The 23,140-nt window shown below is 38.7% G+C and overlaps 1 protein-coding gene across 3 annotated transcripts in view; it reads right to left on the reverse strand.

The window, feature by feature from the left end:
* PTEN (phosphatase and tensin homolog) overlaps positions 1 to 23,140 on the reverse strand; it is a 49,403-nt gene that overhangs the window by 16,352 nt on the left and 9,911 nt on the right. For 2 of the 3 annotated variants that reach the window (XM_080621851.1, XM_080621852.1), the window contains exons 2-5: positions 15,914 to 15,998; positions 12,583 to 12,627; positions 7,320 to 7,363; positions 3,611 to 3,849 (exon numbers count right to left, since the gene is read on the reverse strand). In XM_080621851.1, the coding sequence (XP_080477977.1) occupies positions 3,611 to 3,849; positions 7,320 to 7,363; positions 12,583 to 12,627; positions 15,914 to 15,998 (413 nt within the window). The remainder of the gene's footprint in view (positions 1 to 3,610; positions 3,850 to 7,319; positions 7,364 to 12,582; positions 12,628 to 15,913; positions 15,999 to 23,140) is intronic. The other variant, XM_080621853.1, reaches the window with a different exon arrangement.

Genomic DNA, 23,140 nt, shown 5'->3' on the forward strand with positions numbered 1-23,140 from the left:
ATGATGACCTTCTTAAGTACCTTCTACACCGACCATGTTTTTAGTTCAGGTGTCATCTCAGAAGCTGCCTTTTTAAGGGAGCTTTAGAGATTGCTTTACTGGGATTTCAGGTTCAAGACTCAAAACCCCATCCTTCAGAGCAAGCCATCAGTAATTTGCTAATGCTGCCAATCAGAAGAAAACCATGCAGGTAAGGAAAATGCACCCTTCCCTGCTTATAGCTTCCTCATGCCATAAAGGATGTACCCCACAGAGAAACCCCAGCACATCTTTATCAGGACAACTAGGGCTAGGATCACAGAATTAAGCGAATACAGTCACTTTTGCAGCTTGTAAAGTGATAGTCAATCTCAAAGCAAAACCAGTTCTCAGCCAAGAGGGCAGTTTTATCTCTCCAGCCAGAGATTTTTGCTCCCTGGAGACATAGCCTTTACCGTGAGATTCTAAGAACCAGCCACACTGAAGCAGAACAGAAAGTTACCCATTTTCTAAAGTTCTGATTTTGCAGCAGAATACTTTCATAACAAGCTAATATTCCATGAGGTGAAATCAACCCCTGCTTACTTTTACTCAAGAAGAATAAAAGAATAGGGAAGCAGTTTTATGTATTTTACTTCACCCTTGAGAAGCTTATATTTGCCATCTATCACTATCTTAATTTTTTTTAATGGACATTAGAAAAGCTTCTCTATCCCTATGCCAGATTTTCACAGAGCACTGCCAAGCTGTGTAGACTTCACAAAAACCGTGAGGTGCAGCTCAAACACTTGAATAGGTGTTCCCACCTGACACCTATCCACTGAGTAGACTACGCTTCCTTCCAAGTCAAATCCTCACCATAAAAACCTTCAAAGCAGAAGCAGGAATAAAAGACCTTCTCCAGCTGTAGAAAGGTAAGTTTCCTGTCATCACAGCAGTATTTCAGTACCCATCTTAAGGAAAAAAACAGGTGATAAGCTGACCATTTCAAACAGTGGAAGCAGCAGCTTCCTTGGGAGACTTTTTTGAGGGGTTTACTTCTCCCCCAGCTCTGAAAACAGGCTGGACAACTACAGTTCTTTATCCAATTTCAGAAACATTTGTCTCCCTTGGTTCAAAGGGAAAACAAATCAGTCCTGTTCAGTCACCACCACAGTGACAAAAATGTAGCCAACACTTTCTCACCTTCATCACTTGCTTCTTCTGAAAAACTTCTCCCCACTATGGTGAGTTACGTAAGTCAGAAGAGGCAACTTACAGAGAAAAACAAAACCAAACCTTCAACAGTTTTTGGTCAGATATATTTTTAGATGCAGTTCTGCAATGTCTTACTCCCCACTGCCTTTCCCAGGACAACAGTACATCAGACTATACTGCAATAATCAGCCTCATCTACAACAACTCTCACTTAATGTTGCAAATGCCTCTATGAAGTTTCTGCTTCCAGTAGACACTTGGGAAAAGTAGTTTGCTACAGAAGTACTCAAGGTTGTTCTCTTGACCAATTAGTCATACTTCTTGAAATCAGACTCACAATTCCTGCCAGCATGGAATAAACCTTCTCAAGAACCACTCTGCCATGCACATTAATGGCAACAGTGATTTTAGCTATATTATTCTGAGCAGCTATATACGAAGTGCATACCTTGTGCTTGCTTGAAAGTAAATTTGGTATCTAATTAAAGCCAATTTTCCTTCATCATATGCGTATTTATCCTGGTCCAACAATGACAACACAAAAAAAGGCAGTTTCTTGTCCTTAGGTGCAAGCAGTCCTTTTGATGCTTCATTTACTTTGAAATCAGGAAGTCAGTTATATACAAGTGTGGTGAAGTATCAAATCAGAGAGCAGCACTTGACATGTAACACTGAAATATGGGCCATAAGGGAAGAAAAAGCTTCCAAAACCTGCACTGGAACACCTGTATATAAAAACACTATAAGGATTACATGAATCATGTGCTGCCCAGTGTCCACATAAAGATAACCATGCTCAAGTGGAGTTGAAGCAAACAAACAAACAATAAAACTCAACCAAAACCAAACCCAAACAACAACAAAAAAACCCACATAACAAACCAAACAAACAAAAAAAAAAATCCCCAAAAAACAAACCACAAAAAAAAAATCTTCCAGTAGAAACATCACAAACAAAATCAAGTTGCTGGTTACAGACAATATTTACAGTGAAGCTAAACAAGGCTCTCACTATTCCTGTTTACTAAGTTCTCTGTTACCTCAAACATGCCAGGGTACTGATGAACACCTAACTGACCTTACACTCCGCACACTGACATGCAAAAATACAGGAAAGAAACTGAGGTACAGCATGCTTCACCATGCATTTGTTACGTAGCTTTCATGGTGTTTTATCCAGCTCTTTAGATAATCTTCATCAGCAGGAGTAACCTAATCTGTTTATGCATCACACCCCTCATTCCTATTTACTACCATGCACTCTCACCAAAAGCCATGAACTTTTGATGGGAAACCTTGACAGTGTCTCTGCTCTAGTATTACACTACAACTGTCTTCTCAGCCATACATGGAACAGCCCCAGCTTGTAAAGACAGCCAACTAAGAAGTTACTTGCTCCTTCCAACAAATTAATAGCATAGTTCTAGAACTCCTTATGTGACACTTCTGCTCTCAAAGGCCTTCAAACATGAAGCTCTGCTTATTAGAAGTCTACACACTGTGAAATCAGTATTTCATACAAACATTACAGGAACACAGAGAGCTCTATACTTGAGTAGGCTGGAAGTAGTCCGCTGGGATGATCCCCTTGGGCTGCTCTACCAACATACACAAGGAAAACTATGGAAGATGAGCAGGCAAGCTTGTTGAAGTGACCTTGCAAGTTACACCTTATTATATTTGGATAAGATTTCAAATAAGAAGGATAAATTCCTATTAATGAGGCATAACTATGCCAGAAAGGTCTAACATAAACCTACTGCTAAAGATCTTAACAGAAACCCCTTGTAGCCATGAACATCATTTCTTTGAAATGAAATCCTCCCATTTCTCCTTGGGAGAAGTAGAAGAAACAAAACTACAGCACCTCACGAAGCAGGCTCTGAGGCAGCAAATGTCAGGGCTTAAACACCCTTTTATTAAAAAGGGGCATCTAACAACAGACTCTTCCAGAACAAATAGTCAACTGTAACATGCACTGTAATGACCACGCATCTCCAAATATCAGCACAGAAGCTAAGAGAACCTGAGGAGATGAACAACTCATCAATTCAGCCAAAACAAGCTAGAATAATCCTCTTATTTGGGCTGAAAATGCTCAACAAGACAGTGCACTCATCAACTGCCCATTTGATGCAACACACAGCAGAATGCTATTTTAAAAGCTACTTAAAATAAACTGTCCAAATCTTCTTGAACAGGAGACAGAAAAAACAGACAAGTTTAGTATTGTAACCAGTTTCTACCGCTGCTTAAAAGCTATCTCATTTAGAAGAGCTGCACTGATTAAATAATGTTAAAACTGAATCAAACGAGGTATCACAACTGACAGAAAGTATTTCTTAAATACCCTTTAAGACTTTTCAAATTGACCTCAAGAAGGAAAAGCAATTAAGACACAAGTAGCAGAACAGAAAAACAGAAAACAGCTCACCTTCTTATCTCTGGTCCTTACTTCCCCATAGAAATCTAGGGCTTCTTGAGCCTTTAAAAACTTGCCTCGATGCAACAAATATGCACATATCATTACACCAGTTCGTCCCTTTCCAGCTTTACAGTGGATTGCTGCAACATGATTGTCATCTTCACTTAGCCACTGGTCAAGATCTTCACAAAAAGGTTTGATAAGCTCTAGCTGTGGTGGGTTATGGTCTTCAAAAGGGTACTGTGCAACTGCAACAAGAAGAAGTAATTCATCAAAATCTCAAAAGGAAACTACAGCAAGCTCAGGTCAACTTTGTGACAAGCAAAATAACTTTTTAAACAAACCCTCATCCTACATACACATATGTATTTTTGTTATTCCAACATAATTCAGCAATGTACTGCATATTACATACATTGCAGACATTTCTCTAGTAATACATACGCATCCTGCTACATGAAGAGACTTCCATACCGCTACTGAAATGACTGTGACTACAGCACAGACTGTATCTTACAACAGAAATTTTCTAGAATTTATGAGTGCATTGGCAAAAAGAACAACCCTATGAAAACCCATTACTCTAGTGATAATTAGACTGACTGCTGAGAGAAAACAGGGCCAGACCTCAGTCACTGATCAGACAATAGAAATTTTGGTGAAAAATTCTGAGCAGTTGGGTCTACATTGGGAACAAACTGTCAGAATTGCTCAAAGGGTTTTTGAAACAAACCCCTGCAATTTCCATATTAAAAAAAAAAAAAGATAATAAACCCTCATATAAAGCACTTGCAATACGTACGAGTTTTAAAGTCAAGCCACTGAATGAAGCTGTCCTTTTTCTCATATGAATACATACATGCATACAAACACTTTTTCCATCTAGACATGGAAAGAATTTCAAATGAGCATGCAGCAAATGAAAGAAAACCTAGGGCGGCAAAATTAAGCAATAAGGAGAGACAAGCACCCAAACCTCTAACACCTTAGGTAAGATGATAGGCAATGCTCTGTTGACTAGGGCTCTACTAGTTTTCTCAGAACAGCACCACTTTATGAAGTGCACCCCAATTCTTGTTCGACAGACTTGGGATCTTGTAAATACAACTCTGGTTCACTTAAAAATTCTCAGCTAGAAACACCATTTCCTTTTCTGGTCTAAAAATGAATGCATTTCATTTTTGGCAAGTGTTTGTATTCATTTCGTAAGTACTACTCTCGTCATACACGCAAGGCTCCCTTTGATGAATCCCCAAGGATTTAAAGAGCAGAAGTGAGGGATGAAGTTATGGAACTGCCAAATTACCGCAACACAAGTCTGGAGCCTTTCGGAGGGATCTGCAACGACAGTTTATTCACTTGCAGTACAGGCCGCCCACTTACTCTACCAGAAAACCAAATAAGGAAGCCTGATAAAATGAACAATCTTTGCTAAAGCAGCAGTAAAGGTTAATGAACATACGCTAATAAATTCTTTCACATGGAAGATCCAAAGATTCCCAGAAAGACCATTTTATGTGAACTTACAGAGATGCCACTTTTTGCAGCAGATATAGATAAAAAGAGAAATTTATTTAAAAACCCCTAAGAAAAAAAACTATTAGGAGACGCTGTCAATTTGTCCATACAACTTTGAGTCTATCATAACTACATCCAGTCAGGTTCCAGTGAAAAGGAAAGACAAAGTAGTCCTGAAAGAACAGCCTGAAAAATCTGAAGTAGTAGCAGCGTGCTGAATGTGCTCTCCAAGATTTGAGGTCAAAGGCAAACCTTGTGGTATTTTCTGCAAAGATGGAATGAGGAACAGATGAGATGGTATGGGGGCCCTGTGACGGTACAGAGGGATTGGGAGTCAGAAAGCAACCTTAAGAAACATAAAACTGTACAATCTTGAGCAGGTCCTCCATGGATTTCGGTTCCTAAACACTGGAGCACAGAGCATGGAGAATACTCCACAATTACTCTCTCCAAGCTCCTTGAAGTTGCAAGAAAAATCCCATAGCACAAAAAGGAGCAAAAAAACAAAACAAAAAACCCCCCAAAAAACCCCAAAAAACAGGGAAGGAGGGCCTTTGGCAAAGCAGAAGGCAATTTCCAGCATGGAAGTACTTCAGAAACTGCAAAAAATCCTAGACAAAAAGCTTGCATCCAAAGAAGATGAAGAGCTTTCAATGCCTGGTTTTGAATTTCCACACAAGAGCATCCAAGCTGAATAATGAACTACTACAGTGTTTCACGCTTAGTGTACAAAATAAGAAGTTCCCTCTGAAATTAATTCACTTCAGAAGATTTTAGAGTAGAACTGTTATTCTTCTGCTCCCGTAACAGTCCTGAGTCACCGATTTGGTTATCTAAGCCAACTAATTTGGGGACAAAAAGAAAAACTGCAGCATGTAGCTCCTTACAACAGCACTGTCTTATGAAGAGGAGCTGTGAAAGGGGCTGTCAACAAACAACATTTTGGGCTGAGAATGACAGTGACAAGATCTCAGAACCCCTGTTAAAACAAACAAACAAACAAACAAAAAAAAAACCCAAAAGCCAAACAACCAAAAACCCCACAAAAATCAAAGCAACCGTATGTTCTGGACATATTACAAGCACAACCTTTTCATTTATGCCTTCTCTCCTCTTACCCAAGGTATTGCTCAAGCAGATCTTAAAACACTTTTTTTCTGGCTTGTATGTATTCAGTGAAGTTTCAGGACACTGTCATTCAATATTTTAAGAGCAAACTAGCAGCGAAGATGACTTCAAGATGATAATTTTAGTCCTTCTATATTCAGACATTAAAGCAGCCAATTACATTTTGGTCATGTTGTAAACGCTCTCTTTACAACTAGAAGGATGGCCTATAACAAATAAAGGATAATAATAAAAAAGAAGCTGAGCCTTTGCTAGGATCTAGTATTAGCCAGTTATGAAACTGGCTAGTACTAGCTAAAATTTATTCATCTACAATTACATACACAAGTACTCCTTTTCCAGCTTCGCTGATTCTATGATTCTACTTATCTGCCATTCTGAAGCACTGCATGAAAAGAAACTACAAGCTCTACTCCTGTGCACAGAGATACTCCTTTGCACAAAGAATAAAGGTCAATCTGAATTTATTTATTTACCTGGGGAGTTAACACTAACAAAACAGGTACACCAGTTTCCACTCACAAGAGATAATCAAAAGAAGCCCCTAGAAGTTTCCCCACTGGCTCTGGTAGCTTTGCAAATCATCTAAGAACCAACTCATCTCAAAGAAGCATCACATGGAATTTTATTTTTTTTTTTCAATTCTTCTTTTTAAGCAACTGAAGGTTTGTTCCAAATCTTCAAAAAGTTGCTTTACATGAAGAGTGACAGTGGCTTAAGTGTTCTCCATTTTATCCTAAGTGACACTTCTGCATAAAACCCAGACTTCCCTAAGCTTCACATCTAAATTTCATAATAAGTTTGCACACAGAATTGAACAGAAACTTCTATATAGTCCATTCTGCAAAAATTCTGCAACAGTAGACTTCCGATTGCCTTATTAGATCTACTCAACTGTTAGAAACTTACTTTTTTGAAGGCCCCAAGAATATAGCAAGTTTCTCCAATGACTCCAAGCAATCTGACATCACTCCTTTACCCAAATCTATTCATTAGCTCCTCCTTTATACCTCCGTTCAGAAACACTGAAGTTTAAAGAGAAAAACGTATACTAGACAGTAAAAAAACGTACCTCTGCAGTTAAATTTGGCTGTGTCATAATGTCTTTCAGCACATCTAAAAAAGAAAAATAGACAAGAGTTCAAGACAAGTCTCTGAGGCACTCCCAACATCTGTCACACCCAGGCACATACAGATCAACATATGGGAAAATCATCTATACCTATCACCTTTACGATTTAAAAATGCAGCTAGAGGTTACATGCAGAAAAAACTGGTTTTTTTACAGATGTATAAAGTTGCTCACTAAAATATCAGTTATTTTACTGAAAAACAATTACTTACCCTATGGTAACTGTAGTCCATCAGTATGACTCAATGGAGACATTCACACAAGTAATGCAATATACTATTACTTTTTAACACTGTAGTATTAACAGCTCCCAGCTGCTTCAGCAGCTATATGCTCTCACACAAACGCATAAAGAGTAGATGGCTATGACCTTCATCCATTTGACCCTGAACTCAAAACACACATCAATATGCCTCAACAAAAACATGGGTGCTACGGGTGACGGGAATCACAAGGACATTTCAAGGACCCTCAGCGTAACCTAAGCAAACATTCTTCCTCAAATTACAGGACCACCACCACAAGACAGCACAGGCAACTGAAAGCACCACTCAGTATTATAATGGAGATCATTGCATCAAGCAGAGATTGTGATACTGCTTTCCAACTTGGCACTTCTTGACATCAGGTGAACACACACACACAAAAAAAACCAAAACAAAACCAAAAAACCCCAACCAAACCAAAACCAAACCAAAAAACCCAGGCCACTCAGCCAGTTTTCCTCTTACAGACCCTGGCAAATGGCATATTTCTTAAGACTCTCAGTTGCATCAATGTCTACCTCATCACTCTGCAAGAGACTAAGTAGCTAGTAGCGCAGCAAACCACCCTGCATTAGTCTAGCAGGACAACTTGCTAGGGACAAACATCCGTAACCAGGTATAAGCGATCCATTCAGTAGGGTCTAACACAACCAATATGGCATCCTATAAGGGAGCAAGCTGGATCAGATGCTGTGGGTAAAGGGAAAGAAGGCAAGAAGCACATGCTCTACGTCATTTTCCTTGGAGTTGCTCTCTGCAGGCAAAATGAATCATCCTTACAAAATGCAAGTGAAAATGCAGCTCAGAAAGAAAGAGAACAATCCTGCCTCAAAATAACAGGACTCCACACTGAAACACAACTATTTGAAGTCATTTCAGTGGATTAAATATCTAGATCTTCTCTTCTGATTATATCCTGTACTTTTTATAGGTTTCAAATACCTACACCAGTTTCAGGACTGGTATGAACGTATATTTCCTTAGTAAGTATGACTGCAGCCTTTGGACCTGGTGTGGAGCTTACTTGACACTTCTAGACATACAAACTTTTAGGCTCCTACTACTCCTACTGCTGTACACAACCGGAACCTTACATGTGCTGCATTGAGCTTTGTCCACCAGACCTGTACACCAGTGACAGACACAGGTCTGCTGGGGCTGCACGTGCACTCAGCACTTCCATTTCTCTGAGTTCCAGAGCCTTTTCAACTATAGCCTCTGCTAGAGAAAAGTCTGGCAGTTTTCACACTGATGACATTGCTGACACCTTCTCTGGGTCAGAAGTGATACACTGCAGGTTAAGTTGACAGATGGGACTCAAAACAACAGTATTTATATTCGAGGCTTTGAGAAAGTTAGATGCAGTATGTACACCCAAGATGGAGTCATCATGCCTGAAGCAGCCATCAACTATGCTGGGCAAAGGCTGTTAAAAGCTATAGTCAGCATCTGAACTTTGGAAGTTGAGCCTGCTAGGAAGCAAAGCAGTTAACAGAAAACATCTCATCCTAGAAAGTTTCCCGCTTCCTTCTAAAGAAACACACAATTCAAAGGGGTAGTAAAAGATGGAAGTCTTCAAATATTAAAAAAAAAAAAAAAAAAAAACAAACGCAAGCAAAAAAACCCAAACCAAAAGATATGGGCAAAAAAGCCTTCAAATTTTGAAGTCTGAGTGTCAAGTAGAATACTGAAGGGGATAAAAAGCAGTTTTGTTAATACCAAGGATAGAAACTGAGCACAGAACATAGCCATGTCACACTATGTCCTTTTATGGGGGCTGTACACAACAAATGCAGAGCTCCAGTCACAGCTGTACAAAATATACTACAGTTTCCTTACATGACATCACACAGTTCCAACTCCCCTGCCACAGGAAGGGACACCTTTCACTAGAAGCGTATCTGCAGCAGAGAACTCACCAACACACACTTTGGCGGATGTGTTCATTGCTTAGCATTTCAAATACCTTCTTTTTTATAAACACTATAAGACTTCAAATAAAGTCAGATCTCCAGAATAAACCTGGACATTTTGTTTGTATTTTGGGGGTGGAGAGTGGGTTTGCAGGGTTCTTGTAATCTTCCTTATGATTAAAGCAAGTTTAAAGCAACCCAGATCCTAAGCCCTGTCAGCCAGATACCTTTGTGACCATAACTATAATCCCACTGACAACAGGACTATAGGCTACAGAAAGAGATTGACAGCCTATGCAAAGCCCAACCTCATGTACAGAGAGGTACAGAAAATATGCAGATAAAATCCACATTGTTCATTACAGTCCCTTCCTTTAGCTGTCTGCCTGTAGGTCAGTTAGAAGAAACATACTTGAGAAGGAAGAGATTATTACAAGAGGGAAGACAACAATTTGGGAGTATGTGACGTTAGGAGATGATAAAATAAAGAATACTGAAGAAATAGCAGTGTTAAGGGAACACACGAGAAAACTAACACAAGCAAGAAACAAAATGAAATTGCTCAAATAGCCACTGGAAATTTGAAAATCAAGATGCAAGAATGAGCCATAACTGACATCAGTTCAGAAAAATCTCTTTAAATACTTTTAAATAGAACTGCTCAATACACACATTATCAACTTCATGTAACAGCTACCTTAAGGGAACTGAAACCCCATGACAGTGTTTGAAATAATTCTGAATATAATCATGTAACTCCTCTGAACTCCCACCTCCTTCTTTTGAACACAGACAATAGGTTGATTATTTACAAAGGATCAGCTTAATCTAAAGAGATGCTGTTCTCCAAAATACCTGAAGGCTGCAATTTCTTCCCATCTCATGACCAAACATTACAATTCAACTAATGGCATTTGTGTACTTAATGTGTATAAATTTTGCCTGTATAGAGATAACTTGTCCCCTCCAGTCAGAGATACACAGTTTAAAAGCTGTGCTTTCCAATCTGTGCAGTAATCACTTGAATCTTCATTTGAGACTGATCCATGTTTTGTGGAAGAAGAAAACCTGCACACTTTAAAAGCATGTTTTATCCTGCAGGAATTTTCATTTGAAGGTGAATATAGTAATTTTAGAAAGTTTCACTTGCAATTGTTTTGAACGTAGCAACAAGTAAAATCGGAGAGTTCTTGCACCGAAAATGGAAAAGTTAAAATTTTTATATGAAGAACTTGAAGACAAAAACCTGCGCACACCTAGACAAGTTCTTTACACAGTTGAAATACAGGTATCAGTGACATAAATGTCAAAAGCATTTGTCTCAATCACAGTTCTTCTCACTTTAAAGTTGTTCCTGTGTAGGTGATCGGTTTCGCTTTTTTCTAAAAATGAGGTTGTAAGCATACAGCAAAGCAGAAACGTTTCAAATCATCACCTCCCTGAGGAGCTACTAGCTAAGATACACAGATGTCTTACTGAATTCCTACTTTCTGACCAAGCCTACAAGTTTACACAGAGCAATCTATTGTTTTTACCTGTCGCCTCTACAGCCAATTCGAAACAAGCAGCTCAGTATCACACAGCTCAGCAAATCCTGATACTGCAAGAGATACCAGACCCACACTTTGCAGAAGCTGACAGCCCCAAGAAGCAGGAACAAATTCAGTTGTATCTGCCCTGTTCTGCCTTGTTCCCCAAACCAAGCAGAAGCTGTCAGGAGACTTTTGGGGAGTGAGGTGTCTAATAAACCCGCATTCATTAGATTTTACATGACAGATCTCTACTGCTGAGCTCCAGAAAAATTCAAAGACAGATATCCAGAAAGTTACCTCTTTAGAGAGCTGCACCTACACACAGGAGCAGCTATGAGTTATTTTAGGAAGCACTGTTCTTTCCACCCATAAGTGCCACCAAGACAGCATTTATTAAAAGTCTAACATTCTGGAGGGCTTCAACGCTGAAGAATATAGTTTTGTCACTGAACTGTATGAAGAGTGTCTAATGAAGGGGGTTTTAATGCATATTTTTATACATCTTTTTCTGTCCCATCCTACCCCAGGTCCTCCAGACAACTTTGATAACCAATATACAATTTCTCAGCTTATGACATTGTTCCAACATCAGGAAACACAGTTGCTTAATGGATAGCCCTTCAAATAATTTAGAGGCATATTTAAATACTTATTTTTAATGACTGACAGATTATGATGTAATGCATTGCCTCGATTTTCATACTACAGCATTTTTCCATTAATTGCAGATATTTGGGAACGTATTTTTTTAAAAAGTAAAGCCATAACAGCTCAAAGAATCAATAAATCTTCAATTTAGATTTCTAGGGGAAAAATGTGGGGTAGAAATCTTGACCTACTTTTCAGTATCAGCTGACACCACCAAATCACTTATACAAATGAAATTAGTCTAAGCTAACATGTAAGGATGATCAAGGCACACCATCACAAAAAAAAAAAAAAAAAAAAATCCCTTCTGTAACAAGAACAGCTTTCTGCATAACTAAATCTTGAGAGCAAAATATTGCAGTTCCTAAAGTGAGAAACCATCACGTTACCAATTGCTGCAATAGCTTTTTCAAACAGGGACAATCAAGAAGAGTGAGGAAGCAAACAGAACCTGAGTACCAATACAGTCTGATTTAAAAAAAGAAAGAAAAAGGAAACAGGAAAATATTCATTTGGCAATTTCTTCACTGTGGATATCAATACGTTGACAGCAAGCCTGCTATGAATTACTTTTCACTTTTTAATCACATGGTATAAGCTCCAGATGGGCTAGATGCCAAGTCATTTAAAAGCGTTCAAGTAATATGAATACACACCAGCATTTCATTTAACCTCACTCAGCTCCACTAAATGAAGTAACAGCACTCTCAATCAGGCTTAATTGTTTTAAGAAATGTGCAAAACATCTCTAGCTCTGCTTCAATACAGCAACAAGCCACTTTCACGCTTTAGCTATTTTTAGAACTCATTATTTTGTAAAATACATCTATAAGAGCATACTTACAGATTGTATATCTTGTAATGGTTTTTATGCTTTGAATCCAGAAACCTTAAGTAGAAAATAAAAAAGCATGTATTAATATACATCGAAATAATGTTGACCTCAATTTGCAGTATCATTAAAGCACCATTCAGCATGTGCAGTTCTGCATTTCAAGTCCCAGCTGGCCCTGCAGTGCCTCAGTCAAGGAAGCAGCATGTTGCAAACCTCACTCATATAAATAATGCAGTAGTATAACACAATTTTTGCAGCTGAAGAGACTAAAATCTGACCTGCAACCTAAATATTTATTATATGGACCAACCTGCACTGATTTCTAAGATAGCTAAACACCAATAAATATATTTAGCTGAAGAAGGGTTGTTTATTTTTAAAGCACAAAGCATTAAGTACACAAGATATTTGTGAACACTTCCAGTTTAATTTTCAATGCAAAGTATTCTGTCACAGTGGTATCTCCAATTATGAAAAAAAAAAAAAAAAGAATACTGGAATATGAATTTTATTCCAGTTAGAACAGCCAGAATCTTTATTTTAATACCAGGTTTTTAAAACAGCCATTGCTTGCCACTGAAGTCTGAAGACAGTGCCTGACAATATTCTGAGTTCAGAAAGGAGGAAGACCACTATACTTTTTCACACTCATTTCATTTTCATGCTCACTTTGTAACAGAAACTTCCCATACAAGCTTTGAAGAGCCAAACTACAAACATGATTCATCAAAAATGCCATGATTATATATAATGTGTCACCTGGCAATGTTCACGAAGAAATAACATACAAATGTTTACACTTAACATCATCAACAGTGTGTATCTGCACATCAGCCAGAAGGAATTTAATTAGCCATGACAGAACATGCTGTTCAAATCGAAAAGAAACACTAGCTGCTAAAATCCTGGAAAGCTCAAGCAAAAACAAGCTCTGGTTATCAGTCATAATATTCTACAAGAACCTAGAACTCCTCTGTGGCTAAACCGATGTGTTAAAATACAAACAGATGTGAATGCTCCTTGTGCAGCACCGGGTATGAGATTTCAATTTAATCTGCAAAAATATTTTCTGACTTCCACTGGCATCCCTGTTGGCAGACTTCGAGAGATTAAGGAAGATGGTGGGCACTGCAATTTGTTTCACGAGATGAACCCACTTGTTCAAAACACACTGGAGAGGAAGAGAGCTGACTCTACTTCTGCTAGTAATATCCACAAAACTGAGTATAAGCTTTCATGCAAGTATTTTCCTAAGGACAAGATTCCATCCAAACTGCCTCAAAGTGCCAGCCACAGGAGACAGCCAGCAGTTTAAGTCGTACTTCTCATAGAGTATTAGCATTACATTTGTCAGGATAACAGTGACTCAGAAAAAGCCCACTGGCTTACTGTGGCTCAATATCAATTGCTCCAGAGCTCAAACACATTGAATTTCTGCATAAAAAAGTTCTTGAAAAAAAGTTACACAACAAAAAAGATGACAGGAGCAGATGAGGACCTGCTGACTGCAACATGCAGAATACATGTTCATATTTTGTGCATTATTCTCATTTAAAAAAAGGAGGCAACAAACATAACACTGCTTTAGCATCCAGTTCCCTACAGCCACTTAATTTAAATCTCTACCTTATTTTGGCTTACTATACTTTTAGGTGACCATTATTCCTTTTGATCAGTGTTTATGGACAACTTAATAATTATGTAGGCATTTCCTTTCGAAAGTCTAACTTACACATATCTACATACTTAAACAATAAATATTTCTCCATACAGAAGCAACTGAAATAAATGCTATGAATGGAAGAGGGCCTTCAAAGACTACTGCCTATTAGCATTTATTTAGATTATTCCCATGCCATTTATTCCAAGTCCAGCCTTTACCCCTATCCTACAATATCCAAAGGTGGAGTCTATCAGGGACCACTATTTCACACAGCAGATGCAATGCCAGTATCAACTTAAAGACAAGATGGCTCTGACTCCTGGTAAAGAAAGATGACTGGATAGTTAAGGGCTGTCCACAGACAAACTATCTGGAAAGCACAGCAAAAGCTTTTTCTTATGTGCAAACTGTGTGCAATGACAACTGCAAAACTTCACACCTCTTAACAGTCCGAGCAGAAACATACACACTGCATGAGCATTTACAAATTGCTATGCTGAACCTCACTGATATGACCAGCTCTGGAAAAGTGACTTCTCTTTACTACCATGCGACAGAACAAGGTCGCTTCTGCAAGCCTGGTCAAATCCAGCCCCTGACATTTTCAGTACTATTCATGGATAGTGAGCTTCGTCATGATCGTTAAATATGCAAGAACAAACCCCCTCAAACTCACTGGAAGCTAACTACAGCTGCACTAGGAAGTCACTGCCTCGAGATAAATGATTCTCAGTTGAGGGTTATGATTTCTCCCAGTGTGGGAACTGAGGAGTTACCTCAGCTCATTTCTGTACAAACCCTTACGGCATTATTCCCCCAGCCCCAAACATCAAGCCTCCAGGAGAGACACTGAACTTGTGACCTCAAATGCCAAAGATCCTAAAAGTATCACGCATGACTTAAAATCAGACCTTGGGATCCTAAAAACACTAACATTTTGCAGCTTCTGACAAATATTTCATTTTCAATGCAACCTCTCACACTACATTCTCCAGGTAGCATGTTGACTAAACAAATTGTGATGCTCCTAACACACTAAGTACACCTTCCACAGCTGTAACCAGCAGTTCAGAGTAGGCAACTTTATTTGATGGTAAAAATGACAACATGTAGGTTTGGTTTTTTTCAAAAACATGCTACAAAAATTGTTATTGCTGGTGATGTTTTACCTGATTTTTCTCCTCTTCCACAATTATTGAACACATCCAGATGTAACAGCCTATCTAAAGTCACCTACATTTACTACCTTAAATCAAAATTACTTATCAAGCACTTCATTTATCAATTGAAGAAAGGATATGGGAAACATATTCTGAAACACCATCACCTATCTGAGGAACTCTCAACACTGTGAACAGAGGCATGGACTGACATCTTTCTAAAAGCAAGGAACCTTGTTTTACTCCAACACAATTCACTGACGTAAATTTTTCACAATAAAGCAGATTACATGCATTTGAGATCAACCTATAAAGCAGCCTGGCCTATAAGTCTTGAAAACATAATTTTGTTTCTAACATTTTCAGGAAAGCTAGTATGGCAACATCTATGAGATGTGAAAAACTTGCCATTTTTATGTGTCAGAGCACACATTCTCCTTTCCTTAGTAGAACATAAATGAGTACAGAAAAGGATATTTAACATTTACAAGAGTATGGAAAAAAAAAATAATCTTACCTTACTACATCGTCAATGTTGTTCCTGTATACTCCTTCAAGCCTCTCCGCAGGAAAACCCATAGCAATTATGTTTGGATAAATATCTGATATGCAAATTATGGAAACATTTGTAAAGCATGTGAAATTTCTACAGCAGCATTAAATGGACATTAATCAAATGTTTAACTGTATCAAAGTCTGAGCAACAACTCCAACCAACTCCCATATGCAAACAATTCATCTTTACGTATGCTATGTAAAGCTATGTAAGGGATCTTAAGAAAAAAAAAAAAAAAAAGCTGAAGAAAAGGTTGGGGGGAGAGGGGGAATAAGGAGGGTAACACAGTACTTTGACCACAGCCACTAGAACAGAAACCTCCTCACATCTCAAACAGATAACTTATTAAAAGCATATGCTATGGTGCAGCTAACAGTTAACAGCCATTAGCAAGGCAATCCATTAGAAAAGCAGAGTCAAGTAATCCACTTCTATCATACATCATCTCACTAGAATCAAATAGATGCTGCATACTGGTCTTTCTCTACAGTTTGAGTGGCATATTAAATCCAATGGGAAACTATTAAAATAGTCTTGTGTGACTAAACTGTAAGATGTTCCAAATTAAAACCCACGTTCACATCCCAGTGATTCCAAAATAGGTATATCACACAAAACAGCAAAACTAACAAAAAAAAGCTCATTTCAGGCATGAAAGCTCTGGTGAAGCTATACTGGTTTTGTCACTTTCCATGATTTCTACATAACAGACCAATATAGCAGCTGCTAAGGTAGCTGTGAATGCCTAAATGCAAGATAACCACAATAGATGGGAATGTACAGATCTGAAAAGGAATTTCTGTCTTGTTTATATAAAAGACAAACAATTCCCCACTCCTGGAAAAATATTCTGACCTACCTGTCAGAACAGAACTCGAGAAAAGAAAGTACTCTCAGATTTTAAACATTATTAGAAATTATAATGTAGTGAAGAAGCTTCACTGAAAGCAAAACAGAAATGAAATCAGCAGTTCAAAAACAGACCATACTCTACCACATTAACATACTCCTCCTCAAACTAATTTTAGAAGGAGCAAGAACAAAGCATGCTATGTTCGAAGTTGGCCACGCTTTAAATAAGGCGGCTGAAACGGTGACTTCCACAGGTCCCTTTCAACCTAAATTATTCTACAATTCAAAGAATCATGTTTATGGTTAAAACATAACAAAGCTCCAAGAGTAATCATTGGAATGGAAAATACTGCAGCAGTTTCCAAGGTATCAATATTCCAATTACTAGGAGATAAAGAAAAGCCTGAACTAGGATACAAAGTACTTTACTCCATTCTTGCAGAATTCCCAAAAGCCTAAGTACTTATAGGGAAGCAGCATGGACCAAGTTCTGCATTTGCACAGTTAACTAGAAGACTTGAGAAAAACGTTCAGAACTGAATAAACGGAAATAATGTTTTCTGCTCTCAAAAAAAGAATTAGCATTTACTATGTTGTAATCCAAGTATTAATAGATATTGGTCTGCTTGGGCTACTCAAAACACAATTTATGCAGTGAGAAGAATGTGAAAACTTTTGAGAAATCCAAATAAATACCTACACCTGCCTTAAATACTGACACTGAAAGGGGTTCTCATCTCATTGCCAGGTTTTTTTGTACTTCCCCAAACCCTAAGAAAAGCTTATCCTGGAGGAAAAAAAAAAGAACAGCCGCTTGACTTTCAGAGTGTTTGATAACTTCAGATACTAACAAATCACATAAATTTTAAACTTTGAAACTATTCTGAACACACTGTACTCTGCAAACAGGCCATACCTCTTTGTTAAATTAACAAAAGACACTATATAATTAGCAACATACTCTATCAGTTACTACTTGCCATAAGCAGAAGAAACTGGTTATAAATCATGTGCACCTGCTCTATGCCCACTAACAGTGAATTACCTTTCAGCTAGCCCTCCCCACCACTCCCTGTTCATTCCCCAATTTTAACCTGACTTGCACCTACTGTCAGTTCCAGTGTTTACACTCAAAAGCACCTCCTATTGTGTCCTGCTCCAAGCAGCAAGGCTATGTAAATTACCAGAGCAAAATAATCCAGTGTATTAACCTGCTTTTCACAGCACTTCTCCATAGAAGACAACCATTCATGCTAGCAACAGGAGTAAAATAAATTCATTTTGACACACACATCAAAACAAACCTCAGTTTCAACTACAGTATCACTCATGAGATGGATGCCCAAACTTCACCGAATTACCATGTAACTTGCTCAAATTTCCATTCGCAATCCTGAGCTTTACTACACATTTTTTTCATGCGTTTCAGCCTGCAGTTTATGTTCAGATGCTTTTCTTCTGCTGTTGGCTTTTCCTCTCCAAGAGGTTAAGACACAAGATACCTTCCAGGATTCCCAGCTGGTGCAAGATGGAAGCAAAGCAGACACACATCCCAAGCAAATGAAAGAGAACATCTTAGCAGCAGCACTTCAAGTTTGCAGCCTCACAGACTTGTCCAAACACTAAAGCCTCAGAACACGCAAGAGAGAGATTAAAAGTTCCAAGATAACCAGGGCGGTCTCACACTTTTGGAAAAAAGTGATCCCCTTTTGGCTCCCACATCTCACATGACCCCTCTCTCCTCCCTCACTCCGTGGGGGCAACGCATGAGCAGTACCTGCACAACCCACATGCATTTCTTCTTTTAAATAGGAAGCTGGCAAGAATTGAATGCTCAAAGCTTAACTATACATTGCTACAGGTGCAATTTTTAAGCCCAGAGGAGCTGGTGTTGCAAAATACGCCAGTAAGAAAAGAAAATGGAAAACTACTCGGGGGGGGGGGGGGGGGGAAGCATGAACCAATTTACTGATGCTGATTCAGTAAGTGGTGTACGTTCTAGGGCTTTGCAATCTGACAGCACAAAAACTGAAGTTCTGCTGAAAAACAAGTATCCAAGGGGGCGAGGGGCTGGCTAGTAAAATACGACTGCTTTTTAAATTTGTTTCTCCTCCACCTAAATACAAGCATCCTAAAGTACCTTACTTATTATCTCAAAGTATTAGACTGGAATGTAATTCCCAGGCCACTGCTGACTCACTCTTCTGTCTGCAACAGATCTGGCGTTAAAAGACACTGGCTGCAGTGAGCAAACGGTACCTTTCCATGGCAGGCATGTGAGGCTGCAGGCTTCACCTGCAGTGAACAAAAGCAAGCAACAACTATGACAAATGCATTTGCATTGCTGGTGAAGATCATTTTATGTCTTAATATATGCTCTGACAAGCATGCTAAAGAAGCATGTTGCTTCGAAACTCTTGTTGGTTCAAGCAACTGAGCAATGCCTTTTGCTTTAAGGAGCAAGATGGAAGAACAGAGTGGAAGTGCTGTTGCTGTTTGCACAGATAATCTAAACCTCTGGGCAGAAATAGCAGTTTCGTCACTTAATTGAAAAAGCTGACAAAACCCAAGCTCTTCCACCCTTTCCTCTCCTGCAAAAAGATGTCCCAAGATCTGCAGCAAGTGAAGGGGACGGTTGTTACTGCATCGGCACTAGCTTGCTTTATTCCTGATGCTGGGGAATGAAACAGTCCTCCTCAGGGACAGCCAGCAATCACTGTGGGGAAGAGTACAGAGCTAAACCAGTTATGGGAGCAAAGACATCAACCAGGCATCATCTTCATCAAGTTCTTTAGTCTCCAGGCACACTCAGTGGCTCAGACACATTGCTTTTCATACCTTAGTTAATTTAACATTGATTTCCAAAGCTGAAATTAAGATACTCACTAACAAGACAAAATTTCTTACAAAGGAGTTTTGAAGCTGGGCTTAAATTCAAAGCAAGAATTCTGAGTCATCATTAAACTGGTAATGATACTGATTATCTTAGAAACCTGGAAGAACTGATGATTTAAAACATGCAACAAGTTCATTATCAATTCCAAGCTGCAGGGGGTGTGGGGTGTCTGTTGGGTTTTCTTGGTTGGGTTTTGTTTGTTTGGGACGTTTTTGGTTTGGAGGGGTGTTTTTGGTTTTTGTTTGTTTGGGTTTTTTTGGGGGTTTTTTTGGTTTTTTCAAGACAAGCGAAATAAAAATGGAAAAAGCCTCAGTCATTTATTGAGGCGGTTCTACAACACATGCAAAATGAAGTTAACCAAACTGTTGCTAATTACCAAAATTTGAAATGGACTTTCTAAAAAACATAAAATATGTCCTGCCACGTTTTGCCAAAGTAACTCTTTCCTAAGAAACCCATTCCTAGAAATGGTTTCAACCATTTTTAAAGCACTCATTCCTTTGTCAATCTTTTAAACATGGAGGCTGGGACTGTAGCTCGCAGTTAGAACAAAAAACCCAAACACATGAGAGAGATACAAGCTACATAACAGCCAAAACATTAAAATGCCGTCCTCAAGTTCATGCTGCTTATTAAGTACAAAGCTGCAGATTTCAAATGAACATAGATGACACTTTGTTATACCCAAGTAACCTTAAAATGAAAGCAAGACAATGATTTGTTAAGTTACCAAATGCCAAAACAAAAAAGTGATGCTTTATCAATACTGAAGACATACTAAAGCAAACAATCCATACACCACTTCAGAAACGCCTTTGCTCTAATACTGTCTGCAGATTGAACAAAACACTGTTCTTGAAACCTGAAGTAATTCCCACATGCTAAAGATGATAGTCTTTCCAGCCGCTATGAGAAAAATCCTGTACCATTATGCAAACTGGCAGTTATAATCATTTTTAAAAATAGCTGTCTATATAGTCACATTATGCCAAGATCAAATTAAAGAATATGCAGTATACACTTTAAATTTTACATACATACAGATATAAAAGCAAATTACTTGGGTTGGTCCTATAAATGATTGTGGTAACAAATTCAGCATTTTTCCTAATATTGGAAGGAGGCCAAAAAAGCATACCAAAATATTTGCCAATTCTTAAGTTCTTTAACAGTCACAAGAAAATGAAAAAATAGACAGTTATAGCCTTTCCTGCAATGACCAACGTTCTCAAATAGTATCTACAGCATAGTTAGAATTTCTACATAATTTTATTAAGTCCTATTTCAAACAATGCATTTAATCCCTTATACTCACTCTGTTCATGAAGGTAGCTATGATGGAAAAACAGAAAGCAAATTACCTAATCTTCTTGTTTTATAAGCATGCTAGAGCATGCAGTGGTTAAGAATTTACATATGGCTTTACTTTTATAATCCCTCATCAATGTTGGATTTAAAATCACAGAATCATAGAATAGTTAGGGTTGGAAATGACATTAAGATCATCTAGTTCCAACCCCACTGCCATAGGCAGGGACACCTCACACTAAACCATGTCACCCAAGGCTCTGTCCAACCTGGCCTTGAACACTGCCAACGATGGGGCATTCACAACCTCCCTGGGCAACCCATTCCAGTGCCTCACCACCCTCTCAGTAAAGAATTTCTTCCTTAGATCCAATCTAAACTTCTCCTGTTTAAGTTTTAACCTGTTATCCCTTGTCCTGTCACTACAGTCCCTGATGAACAGTCCCTCCCCAGCACCCTTGTAGGCCCCCTTCAGATACTGGAAGGCTGCTATGAGGTCTCCACGCAGCCTTCTCTTCTCCAGGCTGAAGAGCCCCAACTTTCTCAGCCTATCTCCATACGGGAGGTGCTCCAGTCCCCTGATCATCCTCGTGGCCCTCCTCTGGACTAGTTCCAACAGTTCCATGTCCTTTTTATGTTGAGGACACCAGAACTGTACACAATACTTCAAGTGAGGTCTCACGAGAGCAGAGCAGAGGGGCAAGATCACCTCCTTCGACTTGCTGGTCATGCTCCTTTTGATGAAAACACAAAAAACAACTTTAAAACTATTAGCTCTTTAGAATCAAAGGCTTCATGAAGACCTACAATGCATTTGACTTCACCTTTCTTTAAAAAGGAAATTTAAAACAAGCTGAGTGTTCCTGATGCTGTGAATGATGCTCACTGTCCAATGCCCTGGAGCTAAAAACTTACTGCAAAACTCAAACTTGACACTTGCAAATAAAAGGTCCTTTTCTCCCTGACCGTCAGTTCCCAAATACAAATCTTATTTAACAAATAACAGATTTAAATTGGTGAATCTATGGCCTGAAAGAAGTTTCACAACTGCCAGGTATACAAATTTTCACTTCCAGTTCAGGCAAGCAAGGCATGTACTTCCTTTAATCTGCTTCTGAGCAGCCCACTCCTCATTCACACAAAAGCTGCTGTCAGTTTTGCTCTGCTATCCATCACCCACCACCCTCCTGACTGCAGAGAACCACAGTGCAAATGAAACCAGCCTCTAGCATGGGGTGGCCAACCTGTCAACTACTAAGTCTCCTTTGACAGCAACACTGATGAGCACAGGAACAATGTGACTCTGAAGTCTCTGAAAGTTGCTCTGTTGTCTCAATTTGTCTGCAATTCTCTGAACTCTGACTTCGGTAACCATGCAACATGGTCTAGTGCTAACCTCAAGCCTTTGAACTCCAGCTTAAACAAGCCCATATAGTAATAGCAAGGAGGGAAGAAAAAAAAAAAAAAATAAAGAACTGTTCTTTCTTGCTGCTCAACAGCTTGACAGCCCGAAGCTACAGGGGGAGTGTTACAAGAAGTGTCCACACTGCATCCTCAAACAGATTTAGGAGTCCTGACAAATGGCCAAACTCTTATTAGTGCCATTTTCTTGACAGCATCCCTATAAAAGATACAGGAGAATACATCCAGCCAAACCCAGGAACTCTCCCTAGCACATATACTGCTTAGACTGTACATGTGCATACTTTTTTTTTTTTTTTTCTAAATAGGCAGCATTTCCATTAGCCAACATGAAACACAAAGTAACTTTACTATATTTCTATAAGCCTGGATAATCAGGAAGTACAGAGGAAATGAACAGGAAGAAAGTTCTTCAGAGCAACGGAGGATTCCTTGTAGCCAGTCAGCTGCACTTGCCAACTCTACCATCTGTGCCTTCAGGAACAAGAAAAGAGACCAACTCAGATGCAGCCAAGAGAAATGTTTTATGATTTAGAAGAAATGCATTTAACCCCTTAATGCTCAATATTTCAACTACAATATTTTTTCCTCCTCCATCTTTTTTTTTTTTCTAAATCTTTCCACTAGTAATTTAAATGCAGCAACCTAGACAAGAAACCAAAAAAAAGACAAGAAACCAAAAAAACTGCAGCTCCTTTGTATCCAAGAGG

This window comes from Psittacula echo (genome assembly GCF_963264785.1).
Source record: "Psittacula echo genome assembly, chromosome: 6".
Classification (NCBI taxonomy): domain Eukaryota; kingdom Metazoa; phylum Chordata; class Aves; order Psittaciformes; family Psittacidae; genus Psittacula; species Psittacula echo.